Source organism: Populus trichocarpa, chromosome 13 (genome assembly GCF_000002775.5).
Source record: "Populus trichocarpa isolate Nisqually-1 chromosome 13, P.trichocarpa_v4.1, whole genome shotgun sequence".
NCBI classification, from domain to species: domain Eukaryota; kingdom Viridiplantae; phylum Streptophyta; class Magnoliopsida; order Malpighiales; family Salicaceae; genus Populus; species Populus trichocarpa.
In genome coordinates this window covers 10,684,948-10,711,841 of record NC_037297.2, presented here as the reverse complement: position 1 = coordinate 10,711,841, position 26,894 = coordinate 10,684,948, and the positions used below count along the sequence as shown (strand labels likewise).

The window sequence follows — 26,894 nt, the reverse complement described above, 5'->3', positions numbered from 1 at the left end:
CAGGAAAAAATTAAATAAAAAAATAAAATTAAAATAAAAGAGGTCAAAAATTAGGTTATGACACCTTATATTTATATGATTAGGGTAACATAAAACAGTTATTATATAGTGGAGTGTACAATATAACTCTATACAAGAAAAATATAATAATTCCTAAATTACAATACATTCCATAATAACCTTGATAATTGTTTTGCTTTTTAGGACAAACTCTTGCATCTTATTAAAACTGAGTGGATAAAAGTCGATGATCGATGCCCCGAATGCTAACACTAACCCTCTACCAAATCTTGCTAGAGGTAATAAAGGTGTAAATATGATCATTGATGATTCTAAACGTGACAAAAAAAGGGGGAGTCCTGAAAGTGACAATGAGTAAGCTACTTTGTATAATGAGATTTTCTCGAGTGCTGGCAGATGGGTAACACTAACCCTAACAAACTCATATATATCGAGTGCTGGCAGATTTCTTACGTCAAAGTCAGGGGAAGGAATTTTTTTTCCAGCCTCTCCCTTAATAATATTAATATATTTAGCCTAAATAATAAAACAACTAACATTTTGGTTCCTTTAATTATATTTTCTGGTTCCCCCTGGTAGTGAGTATATGTTTTACAGAGACACAAGTGCAAAAGGAAGCTGATTTTGATTCTTTTATCTCCGAAATGTACCATCGAAATTGATGAAGAAAAAACAAAATATTTTGTTTCTTTTTGTTGAGAAGAGTCATTTTGTGGTATTTTTTGTTATCTGCCAAGTTCTAGTAACCCATCTGCTTTTTTGTTGTATATATGTGTAGCTCTGAATTTTTTACAACAAGGCAGGTAAATTTAAAATTCCTTCTTTTGTTGTATCTATTTGTGATGAATCCTCAGGACATCCCATTTTTTATTATCTGCCTTTGTTGTATCCATTTTGTAAGAATAAATAAAGGGACAGCAAGTTCTGACTGAACTAAATTCCTTTTTCTGTCCTACATGACTCTGCCGTCTGTGTGGAAGGATACTGTATGTTTTTAGGCAATAAGAAAAAGAGTTCTTCACATTTGAGTAGATGCAAGCAAAGAATGTGGAACCCACAAATGACAATCTCATCGTCAGTCAATCAGAAGGTCACAGCTGCAAAATCACCAGCAACTGCATCTAATGTTATTAGGAGATTCTATGATGGACTAAACAGCCATGATCTGGTTGCTGTTGAAGAGATCATTGCTGAGAATTGTGTCTACGAGGACCTTATCTTTCCTCATCCCTGCGTTGGTCACAAGGTACCCAATTACTAGTCTTCATTCTCTTGTTCTTGAAAGCATAGACAATCTTTGCAATAAGTATCAAAAGGGATCTTAATTAGCAACTTGATCAGTGTTCCAAGGTCTTGCCTTTAACAATTAGACTGATTCTTCTTTTCTGTAGGAAGTAATAGAATTCTTCCAACAGTTCTTTGATTCTACTAGCTCAGACCTTCATTTTGTCATTGATGATATATCTGGTGAGGATTCCCAAGCAGTTGGAGTTATATGGCATATAGGTACCACCCATCTAATAATTCTTCGCCTCTTTTAGGTTTTAACCATTTCCCATTTCCGTTATAGTTGTGATGAATCTTTCTATGTTTTCCCAAAATGACTCAAAATTGTATCTTAACAGAATGGAAGGGCAAGCCTATGCCATGTAGCAAAGGATGCAGTTTTTATCGGCTAGAGACTGTGAACGGCAAGAGACAAATAATGTAATGAAAGTTTCAATAAATATTTTAGCTTATCTATTTTGTTTCAAGTTGCAACATGCTGTTAATAGCGAACCTTTCTTCCTTTGGATTAATTTTCTTGCTCTAATACACAAACTATACGTACTTGTGTTTTTCAAGCCACATATATTTCTTCGTACTAAAAAGTTGGAATCTTACTCATTTTAAAGATGCTGAAATGGCTTCGTGTTATTTTAGGCAAGAACAAATTAATCTCTACTGTTGATACTTGTTAGTCTGTTCTTTGAAAACAGTTATGGACGAGACAGCGTTGAGTCTGCAATCAAGCCGGGGAAGGCAGCTTTGGTACGTATAAATAAGAACTTCTTTCTTGTATCAGGAGCTTCCACAACCTTATTGAAATAGGAACATCGAAAGTGGTGTGAGTGTGACAACCTTTATGACATTGCAGAGTTAATTAGGATAGAAAACTGTTCGTATATTTAAATAAAAATATTAATGTCAAATTTACTAAGCAAAATCTTCACTTGAATTACAAACTTCTTTGATGTTGTTTGAATAAAAAATATTGATCAATCTCTTTCTTTAGATGGCTACTAGAGTCATCTAAATAAATAACACATTATAAATTTCTAGAATTTTTATGGTGTTCTTAAAAGAACAAATAGAGATATTGTGAGCGTCTTATTTTTATTATTTTATTTAAAAAAAGGATCATTGCCTATTAATCATTAGCATCCTTATATAAATAAAGTCGTAAGCTTATTATGACTTTTTCAAATAAGATTTTGAGATTAAATTAGCTTTCCAAACTCCCCAAATAAAATATCTATATAGACATTTATCTATATAGCCATAACCTTATTCTTATAATAAGGTATCTCTTTTGTTCTCCTCTTCATACGGAAATGAAACATGCAACCAAACAAGAAAGATATAGGTTATATTAAGTCATTATCAAAACTAACATAACATTACAACTCGATATCTCGTTTATACCCCAAACTAAATAATCATATTAGATCAAGCATCTATGATTCTTCTTTAGATAATATGAAGAGTTATGCATAATCTCTCACCATATGCATTTGTACTTGTAATTATATTAAATACATTTATCTAACATAATCACCTGGGCAATAACTTATAAATCATTAGTATGATTCAAATAGTTTTTTCTTAGCCGCTTATGTCAATTAATTTTGAGTTAACTACTTTTCTAAACATGCTTCGTAGGACTGTATGATTCATAACCCTTTGATAAGATGCTAAAGTAGCAACATCAAATCTCCACATCATGGCATTATTCTAAATCCTAAATGGTACAATTATGGATTCACAACATAACCAAAGGACTCACACAATGATGAAAAAAGGATCAATTTTATAACTTCCTTTTATGTTTGATTTAGCACATGCAATATGAATTGTATGCTATAGCGGAGCTCCCACTATAAAGAGTGTCACGCTCATACACTATTCAAACCTTGGTTTAAATACTATAAAAAGTTCCTAACTTGAGTATCTCAAGACAATCACTTTTCTAGTGCCTTCTTGAAATTCTCACATCTAGTTATCTAATAGATTTTATGGAGACATAGACCTCTTCATTTTCAACTTATAAATCTCATATTAGCTTTAACTAAGGTGATATAAAATAACAAAAAAAATATTTCCTTGCTAGCTTTCTAACTAATAAGCATATCATGAGCATTACAAAAATGCATCTTATGATATGAATATGTCTCATCCTACTCGCATTCTTAATGACAGGGCGATTTCCTGTATGAGACAAACAATCATTTCTTGGTGACATTTACATTTAATATGATATTGTGCACTAATTTAAATTAACATTAATTATCTAAGAAGAATACTCATAATTCATTAATGTTTAAAAGGTCCACAATGTCAATTCATATAAAATAAAAGCATATTAGATCCTACATAATCATAAACCTCTGACATGCCTAAGAAAGATGTCTCTTGGGAAAGGTTTGGTAAATGGATCAACAACCATTTTATTAGTGGAGATATGTTTAAGGACAATTTAGACCTGTGCAATGATGTCTCGAATAAAATGGTATATGGTATTAAAATGCTTTCATCTTTCATGAACCGTTCTCACAATAAGTAATGATAACATCATCTGCATGTACTATAAACATTCAAGCTCTGCAAGAATAGCCTAAGCCAAATTGCCTCTTGCACAACAATTGTACAAGTAATGTATTTTGACTCCATCATAGACAGGGAGACTCAAGACTATTTTTTACTACACCATGAAATGGCCCCACCTCCTAAAATAAAAGCATATCCTGAGGTGGATTTCCTCTCATCTTTATTAGTAGATCCCTCAACATCATTGTATTTGATCAATCTAAGATTGTCATCGTGGTAACATAAAAAAAATATTGTTCCTTTTAGATATTTAAAAATCCTTTTAACTACTTTCCAGTAAGTAATATCAAGACTACTTTGATATCTACTGACAATGCTAATAACAAAACATATATTAGGTTAATTACATATCATTGCATGTATACGACTACTAATTACACTTGAATAAGGAACATTTTCCATTTGCTTCTTCTCTTTCTTTGAATTAGGACATTGTTCAACACTAAGAATATGATTCTTTACCATTAAAGTATCAGTATTTTTAGAATTATACATACAAAGCATTTTAAAATTCTTTTACTATGAGTATCTTTAGATAAACTTAAAAGTCTATTAGATCGATCCCTTTAGATCTTAACTCCTAATATATAATCTACATGACCCATGTCCTTTATCTCAAATGTAGAGGACAACCACTTTTGAGTGGCTATATGCAACTCCAAATCATTTCCAGCTAATAAAATATCATCCACATATAAGGATAAGAACTTTCTTCTCAACTTTCTTAACATACACACAGTGATCTTCCTTGATCATCACAAAAACAATCAAAATAATAGCTTGGTGAAAATAATGATATCATTGCTTAGACGATTATTTCAAGCCATAGATAAAACATTTAATATGGCAGACTTTGTGCTTTTTTCCTTCTACCATAAAACATTTTGGTTGATCCATATAGATCTCATTGTCTAGTTCTCCATTGATGAATGTAGTCTTTACATCCATTTGCAATAACTCTCATTCCAAATTGGCAACGATAGCTAGAATAAGGTGAATGGAAGCAAATCTCACTATAAGGGAGAAAATTTCCTCGTAATTTGTTCACTTTTTTAGGCATAGCCTTCCACTACCAAACAAGCCTTGTACTTGTCTATTGATCCATTTTCCTTGTATTTAATCTTAAAGACACATTTATTTCCTATAGATTTACACCCAAGTAGAAGATCAACTAACTCCTATACATTATTCTCAACCATTGAACTCATCTCATCCCTCATAAATACCATCCATTTTTCAGATGCAGGTGAAGTTATGGCTTCCTTAAAAAAAGATGGCTCATCCTTATCAAAAAAGACACAAATGAAAGATTCCCCTTCAATCTTAAAATGATGAAGAGGAATAGTTCCACATGTACATTTACGTATATCTGGACTTTGAGGATATACTTTTAATGGTATACTCCCACTAAGCAAAGGATCACTCCCATTATCTATAACAACTATAAGATAAGGGTTAGAAACCTCATTTTAACTATAACAATGTATAGAACCTTCATAAGGTTCTTGTAACTTTATAAAATTAAAGATCCTTTTTAACTTCACCAATATTTGGAGAATCCTCTCCTAAGAAATTTACATCAAGGGACTCTATCCCAGTCATTCCTCCATCAGGATGTTCACCATACATAATATAGCCTTTAGAATGCTTAGAGTATCTACTAAATATTTTTTTTACTTGCTTTAAGACCTAATTTGCTGATCCCCATGGGCGTAAGCCTTCAAAATTAGGCTTTTTTCCATTCCATAGTTTATAAGGAGTGGAATGAATAGACTTTTGAGGATACTCGGTTAAGTAGGCAGTAGACAATAGTGCATCCTCCCAAAAACTAATTAGAAGCTTAGTTTGCACCATTATAGACTTAATCATGTCTAAAAGTGTATGATTCTTTCTTTCTGCAAAACCATTTTGTTGCAAAGTGTAAAAAATCATCAATTGCCCAAGTATCCCTTTTTTCACATAGTTTCTTGAATTGTTCTGATAAATACTCTCGAGCTCTATCAAAATAAAGAACCTTTAAGCTTATGTCTTTTTAATTTCAACCTCTGTCAGAAAATATTTCAAATAGTTCAAGGCTTCTAACCAGTGAGATAATAGATAAACAACACCGTATTATGGGTTGTTATTTATATTAGAAAATAAGAAGCATCATAGTGTTCCCTCACATTAATAGATCCATAAATATCTGAATGGACTAGATCTAATGAGAAATTAGCCTTTTTAGCCTTACCAAAAGGCTTTTTGTAGGCTTTTCCTTCTAAACAAGGTTCACATATAGGTAGGTTTACTTTAGCGAGTGAGCCTAATAGGCCTTCTCTAACTAGTTTGACAAATTTATCTTGTCCTATGTGTCTTTCCTAATCTTGCATGCTATTTTATATAATGAGATATAATATTATAAGAAATAAAAGAGGTAATTAAAGCAATGTCAATATTAAAATAATCCAATATAAAGAAACCTTCACCTGATCGACCAAATCCAAATAGTTTTCTATCTAAATAAATATTCATTTGAGTATCTTCTAAATGAAAAGAAAACCTAAATGAAATAAAGCTAGAACTAATAAGAGATTACAATGAAAATCTAGAGCATACAACACATCATATAAAAGTAGGTCATGCCCAATGCGTATCCTCAAACGATATGTGCCTACTTTAAGGACATCAACGTGGGCACCATTATCTATAGTAACATAATGGTAATTTACTGGCAAACACCAATAATCTATATATCAAACTCGATCTTTAACTCAATCCAACCAAAGATAATATAAGCAATAAATACATGTGAACAAACATATACATTAAAAGAGTTTGGATAAGGTTTTTCCTTCTTCAGCTCAAAACAATTTTGAGCAAAGTGACACATATTTCTATAGTTATAGCAATTGACCTTGGTCATGTTCTTCTTTCCACACTTGTTTTTATGGCACTTGGTTACTCCTCCAGCTCTTGGTCTTAAATTTGCAGCATTACCTTGTGCAACACCCTTTTGTTATCCCTTGTATTTAGGCTTAAATACCCTATATTATCTAGCTTGGACTGAAAAAAATGCAGTACAGTTCACCTCTCTACGCTCTAGCTCTAGTTCAAGATGTTTATCAATATCACTAAAGGTTCTAACACCCTTATTATGTATTAGCACCATCTTTATAAGGCCCTAAGAGGATTCAAGTAGGGACCTAATTATAACTTGAACATGCAGCTCATCAATGAGATTATTACTACTTGTTTATAACTCTTTAATCATGGCAGACATCACACTAATGGGTTCCACCATAAAGTGCTTTGAGTTCATCATGTATTGGTTAAACTTAAAGATCAGGGCTCACAACCTAGTTGTTATCATGCCACCAAAGTTTGCCTTAAATTGATCCCATATTTCTTTGGCATTCTCATAAATCTCAAATGTTTTAATTAGGTCATCTTGCTTGCATCTCAACTTAGCAAAGCATTCAATCTTATCCTTATTGATCCATGCCTTATAGGCTTGTTAGTCATGTCGGTGTTAGGTGTAGTTATTCCTTCCTCAACTTGAATCACACTATTGGTCAAGGTCTCTTAGTACCTCTTTTTTATTTAAGAAATATTGAACTTTCCTATACCATATATCATAGTTCTTTCCATCAAGTTTTTCATCCTCATTCCATTCAATTACTATGCTCTTGGAGGCCATGTTTTTACATTCATTGTACAATTTAAATTAGGCACATATCTATCAGTTTATTCTCAATCCAATTAAATAATAAAATTCCTACCTACATATTAAGATCGAAAATCTCATAGCAGAAGCTAGAAATCATCTCCTAATATGTAAGTAAGAACATTATATCTAATTGATCAAGATTTAAAATGTCAAGACTATTTCCTTTATCCATAATATTCCATGCATCACATACATTTATTTTGAATCCTTCGTGGACTCCTTTGGCATTTTGGCGTTATATGCTAAAATAATTTAAGACAAATAATATTATTGTGAAAACACATCCTATTACATCCTCATTAAAATAAAAAAAAATAAAAACGGTAAAATTACAATAATAATTTCCTATTACAACATCACTACATTAAAAAAATAATTTATAAATAAGGATGCCACACTCATATTATGCCCATAAATTATTTTAAAACATCATGATAATAAAAAATAAAAAATAACAAATAACAAAAAAAAACAATCTCATGAACGCAAACAAATATTCAGTGTTAATTTCTCCATCTCTTATAGAAACAACACACATTGGTCAATTAGAATGGAGAAAATCACACCCATCTCTTAAAGAGAGTGGAATATGAATCCTTTTCTAAAACGATATAATTTAATGCTCATATGGCACTCACACATCAAGCAAATCTCATAATAATTATGTACGATGAAATATCAACTCTTGAAAAAATAAATAAACCAATTATTATTTATAACATGTCATGCATCAAAATTAAACAATTATATAAAGATATGTTAATTAATTTGGCTATACCGTGCACAATAATAATTGAAACCAATGATTTCTTTATTATCTTATATATATATATATATATATATATATATATATATATATATATATATGTTGCAGTAAAGTTGTTGTTAAACATTTATAATGCAAGGTTAAAATATAATGCAAGGAGTCCAAACTATAACTACGTTTCATAAATACCCTATTAAACTCTATGTTCAATCAGTATCCAATTACAAATAAGCACACTCAGTGTGCCAATAAACTAGACATCAAATATCAATATCTTTTTTTTCTTTAAAAAATCTCAAATTCAAACCTCCACACATATAATGACAGGGTGCTTTGATTTAGGATGAGTGTGAGAGAGATCGGTAGTTAACTTTGAAAAACTCTTGAAAAAATAATATGTATATACATATATGATGTATTTCCATGCAATTTGACTCTATATTACTTATGCACTTGAATAAGCAGATATGATGCATTATTAAAAAAACATAGAGTTTTGATAGAACTAGAACATGAACCCTGGTTTTTCAGGCACCAAACCTTAATTTGATGCCACATTGTCCTTTTTTTTTTTAATAAAAAATCATATTACCACTTTAATTAATTAAAAGTTACAACTTCATTCATATTTATAAATGTTCATGATCATAAAATTCATACAAACACATATCAAAGCGAAAACAAGTATTAAAAAGCTTGGTTACCACTATTGGTATATTTTAATAAAAGGGTTAATGTAACATTTTAGATTTATGAACCAGGATCTCCACTTTAATTACAAACTTCTTTCATATTGTATGAACCAAAAACATTGGACCAATCTCGTTCCTTAGATGACTACTTGACTCACCTAAATAAATATGACATTACGAATCCCTAGAATTGATGGTGTTATAGATAGAACAAAATTGTGAGAAAGTGGTTTCTTTTTCTAACTGATAAAAAAGATAATAAAGAGACCATTGCCTATTAACCATTAATATTCTTATGTAAATGGAGAGTCATAAGCTTATTAGGACTTTTTTATAATAAAAGTCCTAGATTAAGTTGGCTCTCTAAACTTAATCATAATAAAACTAGACTATATCCCTAAACATAATACCTATATGGATATTTATCTACAAAAACAATCTTCATTGATCATGTCATTCCCTTCTTACAATTGCTTAGTATCTTCATCACTTGCAATAATATGATTTTTTTATGATAAAATGAAATATTGACATGCATAATGTACCACTGAAAATGATTGATGATTTTTTTCCCTTTTTCCTTTATTTGTAATCCTTTAATTTCTTTTCATGACAGGTTTTAATCAGAAGTGTAATTTGGTTGCTGCAAAAGTTTGATCAACTAACAAACCAGCTATAATAAAAACATATGTTATGTATATCCACAATGTAGTCCACTTTTCTTCTTTGTGCCATGACAAATTTCAAGTCCTCTCAGCATTTAATAAATAATAGTGGTGTTCACGGATTCCCTTGAGCATTGTAGCTTGTCCAAACATAACTTTTAAAAGACAACAAAAATTAAAAGAAATCGACTGTCTTCATTGGTAGATCTGAAGTTCCCAAAAGTATATTTGCTTCTTTAATAGATTATTTGTCACTCAAAGTTTCTTTATTTTTGACTGATTTATCTAAACAAATGTAATTGAGAAAATTGCTACAATATTATTTTTCAAAAAACTATTAATTTTTTTGCTATGTTATTGCTTTTTTACTTAACTGTAATGATATTTGGGGCTAACTTTTGCTTGCCAAAAGTTAGCGAACAATAAAACTAATACAGAAAAAAGCATAAATAAGAAGACAATAAGTGAGAAGGACAAAGTTATTAGCCGAAAAGGGTTGCTATAAAAGAACCCTAAATTCATAGTTTTATTCTAAAAATAAAATATGATATTTGTTCTATTTGTCTAATAGGTTTACAACTCTTTAAATAAGTTTAAAATTGACCTTTACAAAGTAATTACATTACAATCCTAAAACACAAAGTAAAAATAACATAAAATCCAAAATTAACATAAAAATATGGAAAATCTAGAAAAAATAACAAAACTAACCCACTAACACTGTTGTGTAACCATCAGTGTATGCTGCTGAATCTGTTGTGTTTGTTGTATGCCTTGAATTGTTCTTTGTCCAAATTCAAACTCGCATCAGCCCACTACTCGCATAGGCCAATGCTATTGATTTCTCCACTAATGTCGAACTTGACATTGTCCCACGAACTACTATTATCCACTATGTCATTCTAGTAGTGTTTTTCATTAGTGTATTATTCATGCTAGATTTTGACTCTGTTATAAACATCTCCTACTAAAAGAAACCGACGCCCTCGTCGGATAGACTTATGATACCCCTGCATCACATCTTTCCACTATCATAAATTTGTGTCCTACACACAAAGCCTCTTGGTTCTGCCCACATTCAATAAAATTATGTCCACTGAATCTGCGATGCCTAGGAAACTTTAACATTTCCATCATCAACTAGTTTCCAAACCAAGCTACGACTAAAGTCTTCTCTATGGTCCTGTTTCTTTCCCACAAAGTCAAAACACACTTTGAGTCCTAACCCAAAACATTGAGACCAATCCCATTGATCTCGTTAGGCAAGTTGCACCTCTCCATGGTCACATAATTGTTATGTCTTCCAAAATTTATATGCGACTATCCCAAGCCACACATAAGTTGTCCTTATTTATTAGCAATTTCACATGTTAATTCATCAACCTCAATGAGAGTTTGTAATTGAGTTAAAATCCAGCATTAATACACTGACGAAAAACACTACTAGAATGACATAATGGATAGTAGTAGTCCGTGGACAATGTCAAGTTCGACAGTAGTGGAGAAATCAATTCAATGGCTTATACAAGTAGTAGGCTGATGTGAGTTTGAGCTTTGATGAAGGACAATCCAAGGCAGGCAGCAAACACAACAGATTCAACAGCATAGACTGATGGTTATGCAACAGTGTTAGTGGATTGTTACGAAAATTATGATTATGGCTTCATGGGAAAATGGATATCTAGATCATGGGGGCATGGCTGCTAAACATGGGAACATGGCTAGGATTGTTACCCAAGACACTAAGATCATGAGATCATTGGTCAAAACCACCCATTAAATTCATAGGAACATGGGGGAGAAAGTGCCCCACTACTTCCTAAAATATAGGGATGGTAGTTGTATGCTTTATAACATTTTATATGTTTGTCTATATAAATAGGCTAGAGAGTCTTGTCTATGTAGAGAGAGGAAAAATGGATGATAGTTTAGCGTATTGTATGCAAGTTTTATGTATATCACACATATACAGATTTATGTATTTCATTTGTTGTTGAGACAAATAAAGGTTGAGATTGGTTCCAGTAACAACTTGCGTGTTTATATACATTGCATCTTTTCTGCTTATATGTTCCGCATGTCTCATAACAAGGAAGAGAGTAGGGAAACCTCTTAGTGAGGGGAAACACTTAGTTGCTAGGCAAATACTAGTGAATCGACAAAAGAGAAGGCTAAGTCTGGCGGGGGGCTGGGCTGTAGCATAGGAGTTGGAACATTTTGACGAGAAATTAACCCTAAGACAATTGGTATAGGATTGACGGCTACGCTGGCCACATTTACATGGGTAGGATCCGATAATTCTCCTCCTCATGTTTATATTAAAGGCTCTTTTATGTCAGTTTCCTCTCTAAAAACAAATTTCTTCTTTTTAAGAAAAACTACAATCATCACATCTAATTTATTGTTATCAGTATAAGTTTTCTCAAGTTGGAATGCCTTCATCTCCAAAGCATCATGAATCTATTGATACCTCATATGAATGAGTACGAGCTTTTCTTATAATCTTAGCTTTTTTAGGAACTTTTTTATTCACAAGAGTTACGTTGGATCTTTTTACCACTACATTATATTATACTTCTATATTACATAAATTAACATATTTTAATAATTTTGATTACGTTGACACAACCCCCCAACAAGAGTATCATGTATCTGATGTAGACTTCTTGGAATCTATATCGCCTATCATATATATATATATATATATCCATCTAATACAAGTTTACCACCGCCAAAATATAGGCATGCTTTAGATGTTTCCTTGAGATATCTCAATATCCCTTTCTATACATTTTAATCTTCCTAATATGGTTTAGAGAGAAATTGACTTACAACACCAACTACATTAGCAATGTTTGGCTTTGTATATATCATTTGTGTACATCAAACTTCTAACTACTAATGTGTAGGAATATTTTTTATCTCTTTATTTTCTTTTTCAATTGTAGAACTTCTTTTTGGAACTTAACTTAAAATGACCTATATGTGGAGAATTAAATGGTTTTCCCTTGCTCTTGTTGAATCTTTCTAACATTTTTTTTTATATATATCTCTCCTTAAATAGCCAAGGTTTCCTATTTTTCTTATCACAAGTGAATCACATATGATGGTTTTTTAGTAAGTGACATATGTTTTGTTAAGTCCTTATTCCATATTCTTGCTTTTTATCTCATACGAGGTTGTTTTTATAAGCTTTCCCATTGCAGATACTCACTTGGAAAGGTTGAGAATTTAAAGCCTAAACCATATTTAGGTTGGTTATGAGAGCCTCATATTTGATCATATTATTAGAGAAGAAAAACTCAAAAAGGAGTTTTTACTTAAGGATCTATCTATTTAGACTTGTCATAACCCATTTTTGGGTCACTCCCAATTTTTTTCCTTTTCTTCAAAAAAAAAAAAAAAACCTGCACGGTGCCGTTTTGAACGGCACTGTGCAGCTTTTTCTTCACTGCGCATGTAGAGGATTTTAAATCATTTTCCCCGCTCTCTCTCTCCACCCCACTTGCCAAAAAACCCGCATGACCCATACCCATACAACCATACCCTGCAAGCATTATGGAAGAAAAATGAGACGGAAACCATGCCCTGCCAGCAGCTCCCATCACCCACCTTACCCTGCGCCATGGCAGGGGTAAGGTGATCCTCTCCTCCTCTGGTGATCCACCTGGTTTCCCAGCCACCGTCCGCAGTCCCAGTAGCTGCCACCGCCACCAACAGATAATAAAAGAAGAACAGAAAAACAGGGGGAAGCTGAGGTAGACGAAGAGGAGAAGAGAAAGGAAACACAGCGGCGTGAAAAGGAAGCATGCAGGAGAAGAGGAAGAACCATCGTCCTCAGCCGTGACCCGCCACCACCACCACCGGAGACAGCAACCACGCTCCCTCACTCCAGGTAATCTCCTCCCCTTTTCTGGCTCCTCTGCTGTGTTCACCATTTGCATGCAGAACGTGAGCAATTCACGTTCTGCAGCAAAGTGGAAAATAATTAGCTGGTTACTGTGCTGCGCACAGTAACCAGCTAATTATATATAACGGGTTACTGTGCTCAGCACAGTAACCACCTGTTGGGTTTTTTTTGGGCTGGAACATCAGCCCAGCCCACGCGGCTGGGTTGAGTCCAGCCACAAGTAGGTTCTCTTTTGGGCCGGTCCTGGCCCGATCTTATTTTTTGGGTTGATTTCGGCCCAGCCTCTTTTTGGGCCGGGTCAGCCCAGTTAAAAAAAAATTATATTCAAAAATCATTTTTTGAAAATGTGTGATTTTCCCGCGTATTTTTCTACGTCATTTTGATTAATATCGGTCTGTATTTTTATATCGTAAAAATACAAATTCGGTATTAAAATACTCGATTTTCGTCAAAACATTAAAAAAAAAAACATGTTTTTGTTTTCATGCATACGGCCAAATCTCTCAAAGCTAAAAAACTCATATTCTATTTTCATACAACAAAGAAAACTTCAAAAAAAAATGTTTTATCATGCATTTTGGCTTTAATAACCAGTTTATTAAAGTTACGAGAATTTGGCCAATATTTCAAAAAAATCCAAAAAAAATTATTTTGTTTCTTTTTATATCAGGGATTACGAATTTACACGTACAGCGTATTCCCGATATTAAAACAATAGTTCTTTTATAGACATTAGAACGGTTAGGTCTTACCCCATAAGATAAGAACCTCCTTATTGAGGAGGGCTTTTCTTGAATCTTAGACAGACAGGACCAACAATTAGAAAACGCTACCAAACCTTAGATTTTGATCAGACAAATAAAACAATGCAGCTTACCTTAGGTAGGGCGTATTTGGGGTGCTAATACCTTCCCTTTACGCAACCAGTCTCCGTACCCGATCTCTGAGACCAGTTAGGGTTCCTAGTGACCATAATACTAGGTGGCGACTCCCATTCTCGTTTTTCACCGCTAAGAGACAAAGAATTCCTTGTCTCACCATATTTTCAAGATACACCCACACACATTGAGTTTGGAGGACGATCGCCACGACGCCGCGACAAGACTCATTAGTATAATCTCAGCCCCATATCCATGGACATTAAAAGAACCATAAACATATAATTTACAAGTGGTTGGCTCATCTTAGGTAGTGATGCATCTTGTTCGAGTGTTACTTACTTAGTGAATGAGCATTCTATACTAAAATTAGTTAAAGTCTAAGCCTTTATGACTAACCTTGGTTGGTATAAGAGATTGAATTATCCTAATTTGATGGCCTATTTCACCTAGTGTCTAGATATGTATTGTTTTTGAAAAAAAATTTAAAGAGATAGTTTGTTAAAATAATGATTCGGTCCACCTAAAAATAAGGTTTTAGTTTTTTAGTATTATTAAATTAGATGAGGGTTATCCTTTCATGAGGGTTATCCTTTCAACCTTCAATTATTTGGTCTTTATATCAGAGAGAGTCTTATTAATATAATACATGAATTTCTATACTCCTTTTTTTTCATGAACAAAAATAGTTGCTTACAAATAGGTTTGTCATACCTAGGTAGAGAAAAAGGTTTGCACCTTCTCTAAGTTTTGACAAGACATTTGGTGAAGATAGATGAGCCTTAAACTCCTTAAAAGCTTGTTGACACTCTAGAGTGCACTCAAAGTTAGAGATTGTTTTATCTCTTAAAGATTGGTAACCAACACTCTCCTAGATAAGATATGAACCTATTAAGGATGATGACTCTTCATATTAGCCTATGAATATCCTTCAACAACCAAAAAGAACTTGGGTCTAGGATGACTTTTACTTTCTTGGAGTTGTGTTCTATCCTATGTTTCTAATTAGAAAACTTATTTATGTCCTCTTTCATAGTGAAGGTATCTAGGGTCTAGGATGGCATAATTAATAAGATTTAAATGTATCTTGTATTGGCTTTGAATAGAGAAGATCTTGCAAAGGTTGTAAATATATTGCTAAAAAATCATGATCTTAATAAGTATATCATTTTACAGGCTTTAATTGTCATCTGAATATCTTGTTCACCATCTTCTGATGTGCGGCCCTAATATTTCTTCGTTTGAATGGCATGGATCTGTAACAAAATATCTATATATTCATGATAAAATATGTTTTTTCTTTATTATTGAGCCACATAGAGATCTAAGGGTAGTCTAAGTTCATAAATAGCTTCTAAATTCAAACCTAATTGTGTAGTCCGCTAGTCTATCTATCTTAGACAAGGAAAGCTATTTGTAAAGCATGCTTTATTGGGGTTAATAAAATCTACACATACCCATTATTTTCTATTAGCTTTCTTAACCATGACCTATTGGCGAGCCAATCAAGGTACATCATTTTCCGAATAAAGCCAACATTCAATAACTTGTCTATTTTTTTTAAAATACAGCTTTCTATCTCTCCACCTCATTTAAAATTTATCTTATTCTAACAAATAAAAAAAGATTTACGTTCAACCTATAAGAGTCCATATCTATGTTAATGGTTGGCATGTCTACTGGCTCAAAGGAATTTTTGTCTTCTTGGATATTAAAGAGCTTTATAAGGGTTTTATCTTGTTTGGCATCTAAAGTAAACCCAAACTTAAAGATGAAGCATGCATTTTATTTATAGAGACCTAGTTCTTTCAAATCATTCATAATTTCATTCTATATCTTTGGTCTCACATTTAAGAACCTTGCCCAATTCACCAATAAAACCTTCTTACCCTTGAGACAAGTGAAGATACTTAGGCTAAAAGCCATTTGGTTTCTTTTTACTATGGTCATCCCACTTTCAGTAAGGAATTTTATGATTAGGTACCATGAATTGATTGTCGTTTTAATCTCATACGTAAAAGGTCTTTCAATGATAAAATTATACATAGAATTTAGTTAATCATGAAGGTTTTGTTGAAGAGTGGCATTTGTAAAGTTACCAACATTGATTGGTATATCTTTGATGCCCTCAATTAGCATACCTGTACCTTTTATCCTAATCAATGAAGTTTTAACCAAAGTTAACTAAGAAGAGTCAATATCAATTTGTGTCATCTTTATCTAAGAGGGAATGTTCATTATGCTCCTATTATTTATGAGTAGATTGTGCACCATATGGTTATAAAGGATAATGGTGGTTAATAAAGCAGTTGTATAGAGGAAGGCCACTCATTTATTGCCATTGAGACTAAATATGATGGGTTTATGCCACAAGTTTAGGAGTCAAGAGGTAATAAGCACTAGCTTTTCATCAACCTTTTTTTTTTATCTAAACTAGAGTTTCCACTTATTTAAAGCCCATATAGGATAATGTTTATCTTAAACAATGTCTTATATGGCATACTAACCTCTGCTCCTCTCAATATATGTTAGACCTTTTTATTTACAAATTTTTAGTGGTAGCCTTTGGTGATTGGTCTTTCTATCTTCTTTTTGAGGTCGTAGTAGTCTTTAGTATCGTGTCTTTTACCTTGTCAAATAAGTATTACTTTTTAAGGTTATATGTTTTTTCATCACCTTTTAAAGGAGTAGGGTATTGTTTAAAGATACAGTAGGAGTTTGAGAAAGACAACACAATCTTGGATTAACCTTTTTAAGTTTTTATTTTTCCTTATGTTTGAGAACTAGTTAGGGATCAACCATGTTTAGAGGATTCTTCTTTCTTCTTTTGCTTTTAAAATCAAGGGTGATTTTGTTTAACCATATTTGTTTTCTCTACACACACGTGGTTTTCTATGACTTGCCTGACCTTGAAAAGAGTTTGTTCTAGGAAAGTGTAAGTTGTTTCCATCAAGCAGGGTTGTGGACACTACTGATCAAGGCCTCTAAGGAAATAAGATCAAGAAAGCCTTCTATTATGAGCATTTATTTGTTAAACCTCTTTAAGTATGACCTAATACTTTCATCCTACTGATGAGTGACAAGGAAGAGCTAGTTAGAATGTTCATGCTAAAACTAATCTTGTGTAGCTAGAAGAGCATCAATAAGGATCCTTACTTGTTAGGTAACTTTTTTAAGATAAAAAAAGCTGATGAAACACCTATAAAAAAATATGTAACCCTCTCTCATGTCTTAGTGTTTCTAGATTCTTAACCATGAAAAGAGTTGAAAATAAAGAAATATAAACTAGCTTTTGCTTTATTTATTATAAATGAAACCATTAACAAATTCTTAAGAAAACTTCAATAGTTTTGTACGTCTCTGTAGCTAGGGTTTAAAGGATTGAAGCAGAAGAGTTAGGCTAACTATGCATGAAGCACTCTAAAACAAATCTTTTATTTTGTATAAGATACTCTCTTAGTTTTTAAAAATATAAGAGGAATGTAGCCTTAAATATTATATGTTATATATTGTATAAATAGAAAATGAAAAAAATAAATGAAGTAGGTGTGGAAAAGGAAAATGTTTACGAGTGTTTATATTTATGTTATCCCTCGCTCTACATGGTGAACCCATGGGCATTTATATACCCAAGAATGAAGTTAACTTGTATGGAGTAGATGGAAAAAGTGAGAATAAACTATGTAATCTATATTACAAATAATTATATTGAAAATTTATCCTAATGGTTGGTGACGCTTTGTTCAAGGTAAAAAACCTTGTCATGTCAACCGTTCATTAAACTTAAACGAGTCCAACTTGACAACAATAATTGTGTGGAGTCTGTGGACCCATTTATAGTGCAAGTGAGCTCAAGCGGGATCCAAGGAGGTTAGTCAGGGATCAAGTCTTCATGGACAAAAGGAGGTTGTTCCTCGAGTCCATTTTGAAGCCACCAAAATGCTTGGATAAGCTAGGCCTCCTAGGGGATCATGCATGCTAGACTTTTTAGGCCATCTTATAAGTTGTGCATCTCAGTCTTCTGGGCTAACTCCTAATTTCATCCTAGGCTCGTTGGTATGCTTAACCTAGGCCCAGAAGTAGGAGCGTTGATCTAGGCCCATCATTGTTTTTTATGAGAATAATGGTTTTCATTTTATATTTTCCCATGACTTATGTCAAAACTAATTTTCCATGGCTTGATTCCTCAGTCCTCAAGTCCTCAACAATCCCGCTTCCTGCATAACAATGGCTGCTAGTTAGGCTGGCATGTGGGCTTAACAAGGTAATATAGACCATGGAATGCAATAAAGAATGGCTGCCAGAGGTCGTGACAAAATAAATATATGTTCCCCTACTTACCCATACATATTGCAGACAACTATAAATCAAGGCTAAAAGAGAGATAATTCTCAATAACTAACAAAACATAGGAACAAAATGATAGTTTAAACCCTTTCAGACTAGGAACTATTTTCTTTTCTTTTAATTTCTTTTTCTTTTGAGATAAGCACATCGTTTGGTCAGGGATAATATATGTCATCAACATACTTAAGAAGAAATTAGGTGATTGTTCTTTACTTAGTTTTGTGTTGTGAGTTGGAATAAAATATTTTTTAAATGTAAAATAAATATGTAGATATTGTTAATATATTTTTTTAAAATATGAAAATATCTTTTCTAATATATTTTTTATTTACAAGTAAAATTTTGATTATAAACTCAAAACTTAATGTAAACAACATCTTTTTTTTTAAATTATTAAAATGATGATATTTTCAATCAACTTGAGCTTACCTTAGCTAACCAAATAAACCAACAAGTCTAGTTATGGATCTTACTAGGTTTAATAACATCGTTTTTATAAAATAATCTTTATTTATTACATAACAATAAAAATATATGCTATCAAGAAAGCAACCCGAATAAAATAATAAAAAATAATGATAGGCTATAAAAAAATTTGATAATATTGTACAAAAACTATTACACTTTTGAAAACAAAGTAAAAATTGAATGTTATTTAATAAAATAGTATTTAAATATATTTTTAATTAATTTAAGAATTTAATAAATTAATTTATTTATACTATTTTAAGTTCAATAATTATAAAAGAATAAATTAAAATTAAAAAAGAAAAATAAAAATATGTAAAATCTATGCAATTTGTCTTAATCAAAAAACTCAATTGCGCTTGGGCCTAAAAACCCAAGCTTGCTCATTGTGTGCTTCATTTTTTCACTAAGCGAGCAATATGTTGCTTGTCATTGTAACTGACTTGTCACCTATTAGACTACTATTTAGAATATAATCACAACTATAACGGTTTAAGGAGGGGGTTACCTAAAAATCCATTGTTCTACCAATTTTCATATAAGAGCACCTCTAAAACACTAAGAAAAATATATAAACCACTCAACAACTTCACAACAATCCAGAATCAATGTTAACAAATAAAATCAACCAAATCAAAAAAATTTAAAACCGAAATCAATCTACTTTCTTGCCATGTTTAATTTAGAGAATATTCATTTACATTGAACTCCTCTCAAGAAAAGAAAACTATTAACATAAAAATCTTTATTTTTGGTGGTTGAATTGTGGCCAAATAACAACTTGATTATTTTTCGATAATATCTCTTTTTTCTCTCTCTGATAAATGGACTGAAACATGAATAAAATAAACTTTTAAACAAAAATAAAAATTCTAAAAACTTGAAGATTGCCATGTTTTTTTTTTTTTTTGTATTTTATATTGTGATCCTTTCACTTTAAATTTTATATAATTCAATTGAAAACTTTCATGGAATTAGTTTTAAATAAATCAAATTAAAAAAAATTAAGAATGAAATAAAAAAACAAAAACAAAAAGGGAGGTGTTTCATGAAACCTAGTAGTTTCGTTAATTTGGTCATGAGGATTCATCATCACGAATGTAATGATTGAGGATGCAAATTATGTTCAGCAAATATCATAATTTAAATGCGACTAATATAATTCTTGATTTTTAGGACAAATCGTTTTTCTTTAGAAGATTCTTTTTTATGACCGACATATATACTCATAATCATAACCAAGAAAGGATTTTATGTTGGGGTTGGCTCTCTACTGGCGAAAAACAAGGCATGCTATTCAGATGGGTATGGCGGTTAGGTACTTCTCTTTGGAAAGAATATATTTGTAAAAAATATACATTAATTTTTACAAATGGCCTGCCAACATTTTCTCAAAGACTCTCCGGGAGTGTGGTGTGGTATAATATCTTTCTTGCAACTTGTTGATCCTTCTTTCGATACTATTAGAAGCAGCATTCGGCATGTTGTTGGAAATGGCTCATCTATCCGTTTCTGGACTGATCTGTGGGTCAGATTGGTTACTCTTCAAAATGCCTTTCCAAGATTGTTTCATGTCTCCAGTTCTTGGGATGCAACAGTGGCAGATTCAGGGCAATGAATTCAAAGAAATTGGGTCTGGTCCTTAAAATGGTAAAGAGAACTTATGGTCTATGAGTCAGAAGATGTAGCCTCTCTTAATTCTCTCCTAGCTTCATCTGTTGTGAGTAATAGTGGTCATGATAAGAAAATTTGGACAGCCACAAGTGATGGAAGCTTTTCAGTGAAGACTTGTTGTGCTTTGAATGAACAAACTACAAATGAAGGGAATCTTCACTTTCAAACTGATGTTTAGTTGAAGAATTGACCCACAAAAATCCAATGTTTTATTTGGCTAGCAATTCAAAATAAACTCAGCATGAAGAGTTTCTTGCTTCATCGTCACTTAGTGTTGGAGACTCAAGCAACTTGCAATCTCTGTGGTATAGGTATTGAGAACACTTACCACCTTTTCATTCATTGTGATTTTGCTTGGAATATTTGGATGAGAATTTTATTTTGGTGGGGAATTAGTGGATGTTTTCATAAGTGTTTGGATGATATGTTATATCGATAGTCTGTATTGGTTACTGGAAATTTTCAAAAAAGAGCTTGAAAGCTTTTATCCTTGGGCACACCTTAAAATATATGGATAGTTCGGAATAATATTATCTTCCAAGAGAGTATTGCAAATCTTGATTCCTGCTTTAGCTTGATCTTTTATTATCTTTTTTACTGGTTGAAGTTATATATATATTCATCAGTTCGCATATTTGGAATCTGATATTCTAATCAATATAGATGACATTAAGTTTTGGATAAACCAACATAGAATTTACTGATGTTTTGATTTGTTTTATCCGTTATTTTTTTCATATCTCAATTTAAGTTTTCTTATTTTTTTTATAGCTACTGCTTAAATAGCCATGTTTTTAATAAAATCGATCATTATAAAAAGAAAAAGAAAAATCATGGCTGTGTTTATTGTGCTTGAGGACCCCTGTTCACCTTGTTTTAAACTACGAAGTTAGTTTCCTAATGGAAACACACTGCACAAAATGCACGCGGTGATGGATATATAGTTGCATAAAACATGAACACAATACATATATGATATTACACTCAATTTTTTTATCCTGAACAATGCAGTATTCAAGCATCGTACTAGAACACTTCAAGCCCCTCTAACATGACTTACGATAACTACTTGAATGACCCACAAAGATGCAAAACTAGCTCCCCATTTAGAAAGCTCAGCATTGGGGTCTGCCTTCAACCATAGCCGCAAATACAACTACAAGCACTCGGTATACAATAATCCTATTCATTGCCTGCATCCATATGGAATGCTTATATAGGTGGCACTGCTCAAGATGGTCAAAACTTCCCTATCACAAGAACAAAACTGGTTGACATCCTATGACCTTCTAAGTCACAGTCAATGCTGGAGCAGCAGAGAAGTGAAAGCAAGATTCATGTGCTTGTCTTGATGAGGGCAGAGAAGATATCTTGCTTGAGGGTTCTTCAACAGACCGTCTTCCAGAAGTATTAGACCATTTCATTTGCATGAAGCTTCTCTTTCTCCATGGACCCATGTGGATTTTCTTCTCTTTCATTGATCTCTTGGCTGCATCACATAGAATGCCCACAATGGCGTTGAGGTGTTCAGCTTTTCCTATGTAGTATTCTGGCAACTGGGCCACAAGATTGCGGTACTCATCACATGCTTTAGCCATCTCAAACTGGTCTCGGAATTCCAACTCAATCAGATATGGAATTTTCTTCTTGCTTCCGATTGTGCTTGCAATCATTTCTACGTACTCATGCTTCCCTGGAAATTAAGGGCATGGATAAAAGTCATATTAAACACAAAGAGAGAGAGAGAGAGAAAGGGTATCTTAAGAAACAGAATAACTCTTTTATACAAGAAGAAAAGAATAGATCTTTTCATGACTATATTTTCTATTTAAAGGCCTCGTAGAATTTGCCTAATTTTCTATTTCAAGGTTTCACCTTCAAATTATAAAAAGGATAAGGATAATGTAATAATTTCTTGATTGGTGCAGTGGATCTCAATTTCAGCATAAAATTTTATATTCCCTGAAATATGAATTCTCTTTGTCTACATTAACTATGTTATGTAATAATCTTTTGTTAAAAAAATTGTTCTTAGTTGTCTAGTATAAACCTTGTTGTACCTCCTAAAAAAGAGTTAATTTTAAATTTAATAAATCCATTGAATTAAGCAGAGAAGTATAGAATTATGATCACCTCCTGGATACTTTTTGGTGTTATTCCACTTTGATGTGCAAAGAGCTGCAACAAATCCCTTTTGGGTGAGCAAATTGACAACCCTCTGCCTTAAACAGCTAGTGCACCCTTTACTGGGCTTCAGGCAGCTGCAAAAATCAGCCTCCTTCGCTACCCCTGTGATTCTGTAGACCTCCTGCCTTAACTTTGAACCTGTTTTGCTACAGCGGTTCAAGACTTCCTGCAAAAACAATTTATCGGTTTCGCTAAATCTCTCAATTACAAGTTCCCAGTGTTATATACATGTGTAATCATGCAATTACCTGTTACATTATTAAGAGTTTTCACGAGGTAATGAGCTCGTGAGTTGGCTAAAATTACTCCCTGTATTTTTATTTATTTATTTATTTTTATAGAAGTGATCGATTCAGTACGTCATAGTAATAAGTTTTTTTTTTTTTTTTTCATCGCCCGTCTCACCCCACTACCGAAATGACGATTGAAATTTCAACGAAGTAAAATATAGCCCAATCGAAGCTCTAAAAGTTGATATATTTGTCTTCTTTTTCCAAGATTTTATGGGTGGACATCGCTTTCATACCTACCTAATTTGCACACGATTCATTGTTTAACAACCGGAGGTTGGCGACGGTACACGTGGCACCATTATTACCAGTTACAATTAAGGTTGTCTGTAACGAAAATGATGCCAAAATTGAGCAAATTTCCAAATCATTGACAACCATACAATATCTAACACATTTATTTTGATGTTTATATTTTCTGCCCCCAAAAAATCTTATATTCTCTGGACAAAAGGACCTGATTTGTCTAAAAATCTAAATCAATCTGGTGGTCGTAGTTTCCAGGAAGTCCCCTGGTGTTGCTTGTCCATTCAATGGTGGATTCAGTGCTGAAAAATCTCAAAATCATATCTCTACAGAAATAGAAAAAATAACTAATGATTGGTCACTTTAATTCACAAAAACTTTTTTGCGTTGAAGAGTACTCCGATTAGCATCTTAGAATAAACAAGTACATATGCTCTGTATCAAAAGATTGATTATTAGAGTATTTTATCCTGTAATAATAGTTATTTTTTAAAGTATATTTTAATTAAAGATATATTAAAATAATATTTTTTAATAAATATAATAAAATAATTCAAAAACATTAAAAATTAATTTTTAAAAAATCTATTAATTTAAAAGCATTGCTCCACTGCAAAAATAAATACTAGTATTAAGAAAAAACAAATCTCACAACAAGCTTCTACTACTGGACTATATATCGTTGCTAGGGGCGGAACTAAAAGTTTTTATCTGAGGGTGCCATCATGTAAAAATTATAAGGTTGGAGAGTAAATATTTTACTTTAAAATGGGCTGAATGTATAATTATTATGAAAAATATAAAAAAATATATACTAAAATTAAAATATTATCAAACTTTGAGGGTGCCAAGCTCCCCAAAACATAATGGAGGTTGGTCCCTGTATGTTGGCATTACTATACCAATTAATATCCTACGTTATACCCAGACAAATATATATAATTTCGTATTGCAATCCAAGTAGATATTGCATGATTTCAATTTTGTCTCAAATCCATAGTCTAAAGATAACACAAAATGCTAAAAACTTAACACTTAATTATTGGTTAGAGGCTAGGATGAGAGATTATGGAGAACTAACCATCCTATTATAAAGAGATTAATTGTAAAAATTCTATTAATATTCATTTCCTGTTTTTTTAATTACTTTTACTAGTTGCAAATACTAAGAATATTCATTTCCTGATCAGGTAGCTACTATAGTAAACATCTGAACTTGAATATTAATTGCAAATTCTATTAGTATTCATTTCTAAAGAAGCTAAATACATAAGAACAAAAGGAAGCAATGCCAACCCTTTAGTTATAATTATTATAATCTTTTTTTTTTTTTTGTAAATTATTGTAATTAAAATTAAATACCTGAAGCAAGGCCTCTTGGGATTCCCAAAATATAGCCCTTTCCATGGGGTCATGGAAGCCGTGATCAGACTCGTAGTCATCTTCGTCCTCGAAAGAGCGATCAGACTCATCAGCAAAATCTTCAGGAAAGAACACAGAAACATTCTCTTCAAGGCTGTCCATACGTTTATGACCATAGCCAAGACCAATCTCCTCCGTATGTTGATTACCCATCTCCTGGCTATGTCAGAGAAATAGTAAGGAGAGAGAAGAAGACAAGGGAGAGAAGATTGAGCTCTTGCAAGAATAAAGCCCTTGACGAGAAGAGTATTTGTAGGGGGTTCCCACGTCAGCTAGCATTATCTTGCATTCTGTAATTTAATTTTGAAGGATTCTCAAGGATAAAAGTTTATTTTTGATATTATTAGAAAGAAAACATGGTCAACATATATTTTCCATTTTTGTTTTAAGTATATATTTTTTAGAATCTTTCTTTTTTGTGGATCCTAAATGGTATAGGTTAAATCCCATCTCGTGAATGAGCTTCATGCATTCCAATAAATTTTATAAATTATTTTGAATACCGATTTTAATATTTAAATTTAAAAAAATTAAAATTATTTTCTTGATCACCATACTATTTGAATTAATTAGTTGTTTAATAATTCAGGAATTTCTGGTGATGACAACTTGTTTGGTTGGTTTGGATGATTTATAAAAAAGCATTTTATGTATTAGATTGAGATATTTATTCATATACATTAATTAGGTGAACTCAATTATTTCTCAACTTTTTAGGTAGAATAAATTAGTTAATTGCTGGTGTAACAGATTTTATAAATATACAAGGCTTTTTTCCAAAATCATTTTTAAAAAAATATATGAAAAAATAGATAATAACAAAGTTAAGTTTAATTAAAAATAAAAAAAGGATACTCTACCAAACCTATAATCCGGGACAATTTGGATTACTCTAATAAATTCGTAAACCACTTGAATATATTCTATAAAAAAAACTTAAATAAATTACAAAACTCAATTCTCAATAATCTCAATATTAAAAAGATGAAATATGACAAAAACAATTTAAAAAAAAATGATAACAAAGATTTTTTTAAAAAAAGCAATATATTGTGAATTACTATTGTAATCCACAATGTAATAGGTGTGGGTGAACAATAATTTTTTAAAACTAAAAAAAAAGCAATACATTATGAATTATTATAGTAATTCACAATGTAATGGATATGGGTGAATAGCAGTTTTCCCGCATCCTTTAACTTTAATGTTTTTATTAATTTGATTGTACATTGTTAGCAACTGATTTTAATAGCAATATTGTTAAATCCTTGATTTAAGTTGCATAAAAAAAGAGATAAAACTTCAATAATATCTATAAAATTATAATTATATTATCAATCAAGCCTTAGACAATGAAATTCAAATAAAAGGCAAAATTAAAAATTATTCCATCTCTTTTTCCAAAAATATTTGATTTCAAAATCAATTTTATTTATTAAATTAATTGACTCCTAACATTTTATCTCAAATCTTTCCTTTAATTAAAAACTATTGTCTCATAAAATAAAAGATATTCTCAAACTACTAGATAAATTAAAGAGTCTAGGTGCATTCATCAAACAAGTTTCATACATTGAACACTAAATTGTTTTTTATCGAATTTAATAGATCATCCATATTAAATTTGTGCATTCACAAAAAAAATAATCTAGAAAGTGATTATAAATATTATGGTCGGATAAAATATTACTTTTTATTTCTTTTACTGGACTTCTATGTCCGTTTGGAGCTGCGATTCAACTTACTTTTCATGAA

General features: G+C 31.8%; 2 protein-coding genes across 2 annotated transcripts; one reads left to right on the top strand and one right to left on the bottom strand.

Annotated features, from left to right (window-relative positions):
• The first annotated feature begins 982 nt into the window (after positions 1–982).
• On the top strand, positions 983–9,731 carry LOC18104340 (uncharacterized). Its single transcript, XM_006376102.3, has 5 exons — positions 983–1,267; positions 1,413–1,527; positions 1,647–1,728; positions 2,001–2,052; positions 9,669–9,731. The coding sequence occupies exons 1-5, from the start codon at positions 1,010–1,012 to the stop codon at positions 9,729–9,731; spliced, it is 570 nt and encodes a 189-aa protein (XP_006376164.3). The 5' UTR covers positions 983–1,009.
• Positions 9,732–21,938: 12,207 nt separating this feature from the next.
• On the bottom strand, positions 21,939–25,382 carry LOC18104341 (uncharacterized). The gene is made up of 3 exons (XM_006376103.3): positions 25,080–25,382; positions 23,128–23,347; positions 21,939–22,687 (listed from the first exon to the last, which is right to left on the bottom strand). Exons 1-3 carry the CDS (start codon positions 25,290–25,292, stop codon positions 22,284–22,286), a joined length of 837 nt encoding a protein of 278 aa, XP_006376165.3. The 5' UTR covers positions 25,293–25,382; the 3' UTR covers positions 21,939–22,283.
• Between the last annotated feature and the right edge of the window lie 1,512 nt (positions 25,383–26,894).

Excerpts from the sequence above, each read along its gene's own strand:
- LOC18104340 (XM_006376102.3), top strand. The coding sequence starts at position 1,010 with ATGTTTTTAGGCAATAAGAAAAAGAGTTCTTCACATTTGAGTAGATGC. Across the intron at positions 1,528-1,646 it reads TGGAGTTATATGGCATATAG|AATGGAAGGGCAAGCCTATG; the intron begins GTACCACCCATC and ends GTATCTTAACAG. Across the intron at positions 2,053-9,668 it reads AGCCGGGGAAGGCAGCTTTG|GTTTTAATCAGAAGTGTAAT; the intron begins GTACGTATAAAT and ends TTTTCATGACAG.
- LOC18104341 (XM_006376103.3), bottom strand. The coding sequence starts at position 25,292 with ATGGGTAATCAACATACGGAGGAGATTGGTCTTGGCTATGGTCATAAA. Across the intron at positions 23,348-25,079 it reads CCCAAGAGGCCTTGCTTCAG|GAAGTCTTGAACCGCTGTAG; the intron begins GTATTTAATTTT and ends TTGTTTTTGCAG. Across the intron at positions 22,688-23,127 it reads CACCAAAAAGTATCCAGGAG|GGAAGCATGAGTACGTAGAA; the intron begins GTGATCATAATT and ends CTTAATTTCCAG.